This window comes from Lepisma saccharinum, chromosome 2, assembly GCF_977018435.1.
Source record: "Lepisma saccharinum chromosome 2, izLepSacc3.1, whole genome shotgun sequence".
Classification (NCBI taxonomy): Eukaryota; Metazoa; Arthropoda; class Insecta; order Zygentoma; family Lepismatidae; genus Lepisma; species Lepisma saccharinum.
This window is the reverse complement of record NC_139230.1, coordinates 177,327,287-177,330,534: the sequence shown is the minus strand read 5'-3', so window position 1 is coordinate 177,330,534 and position 3,248 is coordinate 177,327,287. Positions and strand designations below refer to the sequence as shown.

The following is a 3,248-nucleotide window of genomic DNA, read 5'->3' as shown; positions in this document are numbered from 1 at the left end:
TAGAATATTCACCTTCCAGGGATGCTGCATTTTGCTATGCATGTAGGCAGTTTAACTCGTGCGGTTCAAAAGAGAATGTTTTTACAGTTAGAGGATTTACGAACTGGAAAAATGCTCTTAGCAAAGAGAAAGGTTTTCCAAAGCATTCCACTTCAGATTCCCATCTTGAAGCAATGCAGAAGTGGAAAGAAAAAAGAAACAGGGAATCTAAAGGTTGCTCTGTCTCGATACTTTTATAAGACAATGTGTTAGAACAAAGAATATATTATGTAAAATCCATTGCAGAGGTTATTCAGTTTCTAGTGGTAAATGAATTACCATTACGAGGCGATTACAGCTTGGAGGAAAGTGAAGAACGCAGTTTATTTATGAACTTATTTAGTTTGTTTTTGAAAAAAGATGAAAAGCTCAAAGAAGCTAGTAAAATTATGCCAGGAAATGCAACATACACATCCCCAGAAATTCAAAATGAAGTTATAAGCATTATGGCTGAAATGGTTAAACAAGATATTGTAAGTGATGTTCTTTCAGCTGATGTACCATGGTTTAGCCTGCTTGAGGATGGAACAAAAGACAAAAACAATCGTGAGCAGATAGCTATTGGAATTCGTTACGTCAAGGATGGCAAGCCAAATGAATCTCTTCTTTGCATGAAGTCTTCTGAAAAATTGGATGCACGAACATTTGCAGACTTAACTCTGAAAGAACTTGAAGACTCTGGACTCTCAACTGAAAATGTGTTAAGTCAATGCTATGACGGAGCATCGGTTATGAGTGGCCGTGAAGGCGGAGTTCAAGCATTAATAAAGAAAAGTGCAGGGCGAAATATTCCTTACATACATTGTGCCAATCACCGTCTTCACCTTGTTGTAATGAAAGCTACAGACTTTCAGGACAGTGTTCAACACTTTTTTCAGCAGTGTGGTACACTTTATTGTTTCCTGAAATGTCATAAGGTGAACAGATTATACAATGGACAGCAGTTGGTGCGATTATTGCCTCAGAGGTGGTCTGGACACTTGCAAATGATCAGAATAATTTACAATAACTTTGACCTTATTCTAGCTGCGCTTGAAGAAGTAAAATCCCAGCGAACACAGTTTGATGGAGAAGACATTGTTCAAAGTGTAGGTCTTTTGAATGTCCTGAAGAAGTTTGAGTTCAGATTTATATTAGTCCTTATGAAAATGGTACTTGAAGCCCTTGAACCTGCAAATAAAAGTCTTCAATCACGCACTACAAGTTTAGTAGATAGTTCTAATATTATCAAGGCAACTACTGATTTCATATCTGGCAAACGTAATGAAGAGACACTAGAAGTGCTTCTAGAAGAATCTAGAACTCTAATAAAGGTAGAAAATAGGAAATATGAGAATGCTCATGATGGTACTGCCGAAAGTTTCTCATCTCTGCTTCCATGCAAGAGACGAAAAGCAAATACGTCATTTTCAGATTTTGTCATCACTGAAAAAATAGGATCAAGTTTCTCTTCAGAAAATTTAAAGAGAATATTTTATTCGGTGATTGATGTTATTGTATGTGAACTTGCTCGCAGATTTTCCAGCAATGAAAAACTGTTAACAGGACTTGAGGCAGCGGAGAAATTATGATAATTTAAAATATCTTCGAGAATTGGGTGTGTGTGTACCTTCCAAAGAAGAGGTAAAAGTTGTGAAGAACTACTTGCAAAAATTTGATGATCCGTGCATATTTCAGGAAGTTTACAAGCAGAGAACAGCTTTTGAGGACACATACAAGTTGCTAGCAACAGTGAGAACATTTCCTTGTAGTACAGCAATGTGTGAATCTACATTTTCTGTTTTAACCCATATAGATAGCCCAAGAAGGAGGTCAATGTCTACTACCCGACAATCAAAACTCACTTTTCTCGCCTTCGAAAAGAAGAGAACTGAAAACCTTGACCTGGATAAATTTTTACACTGCTTTAACAAAAATAGAACAAGAAGGTTGCAGCTGTTTTGATTATGTATTCTGGAGAACAAACTAAGGCATGATGTAATAAGGAACACAAGAAACTATTGTTTGTATTCGTGTTGAAAATAATACTATATTCGTTGGATGTGTTTAGTGCAGAATGAATTAATATTAAAGTGATGAACATGTTGCACGAGTTAAATGCAAATTTATTACATAAAGAGCTGAACATTTTTTCCCCCAAGAAAATGTGAAACTGACAAAACACAACAGACTGTTGATGTTGATGGAGTTGCTTGTAAAGAAAATTTCAATAGACAAGTGTATAATTAAAGTTGAAAGTGTTGCTGTTGAGATGCTCAATTTTTGTTTCCTTCATATGTCTACTTTTTGGATACATTGATGCATGGTGCATAGAGAACTTATTGGGTTAATTAGGAAACAATGTGAGAATGTGATTAGTGTCAAGTGTGATAGTTCAGGAATTCAGGAAGCAGGAGCATAGGAATTCTATTTTTCAAGAATGGGTGAGTACTGTAGCTTTTCTAAATTTTGTTCTTGCTATGTTTCAGTTCATTTGTTAAAAATATTGTTAATATGAAATAAGTCATTGCATGGTAGAATATCCATGCACATAATAATTTCATCCACGAGCCGTTACTGAATGCGACTGGCAGCTTCCATTGAAATAAAAAAAAAGTATCATCTCTGCAAAATAATAATTATTGTTAATGGTGAAAATTGTCTACACATTTGACTCAGTATTATTTTATTTATGCATTTGTGTGTGATATATTTTTAGATAAGTGTGCACTTTCCTTGAACACTACTGTAACTAAGAGCAACACCATGTATTAAAAATTTGCCCCCTCATGGATTAATTTTGCCCCCCCTAGTAACAAATCCTGGCTACGGGCCTGATTATTACTACCATTACCACCACTATATTACTATTATTATTATTGGCACGTTTGCCCTGGTACTTGACCCCCCTCTCCAGATAAAAAATTGTGGTTTCGCCTCTGCTCACAAAGAAGACTCATGCCCAGGCTCGAACCTGGAACCCCTGGCTTCGCAGTGTGTTATGTAACCATCTTACCATGTAGGTCGGCTAGTGAAAGATGTAGGACAGCTTACTGGCTCAAATTATTATCAAACACGATGGAAATGTGATAGTGTTTCACAATTATTATTTCGGTTAGAAAGCGATAAAATTTGTAGTTCGATAGGATTACACTAAGCATCTTATGGAGTGTAAATATCAATTTCAAATCTTATGAATCATTTCTCTATGCAAACGCATCAAATATGGT

At 35.8% G+C, this 3,248-nt stretch overlaps 1 protein-coding gene across 1 annotated transcript; it reads left to right on the top strand.

Annotated features, from left to right (window-relative positions):
- Nucleotides 1-485: 485 nt before the first annotated feature.
- On the top strand, nt 486-1,610 carry LOC145983768 (zinc finger MYM-type protein 1-like). The gene has a single exon (XM_083116818.1). The coding sequence runs from the start codon at nt 486-488 to the stop codon at nt 1,608-1,610; it is 1,125 nt and encodes a 374-aa protein (XP_082972944.1).
- The last annotated feature ends 1,638 nt before the right edge of the window (nt 1,611-3,248 follow it).

What these genes read in the sequence shown, in the direction of transcription:
- LOC145983768 (XM_083116818.1), top strand. Translation starts at nt 486, where the DNA reads ATGGCTGAAATGGTTAAACAAGATATTGTAAGTGATGTTCTTTCAGCT.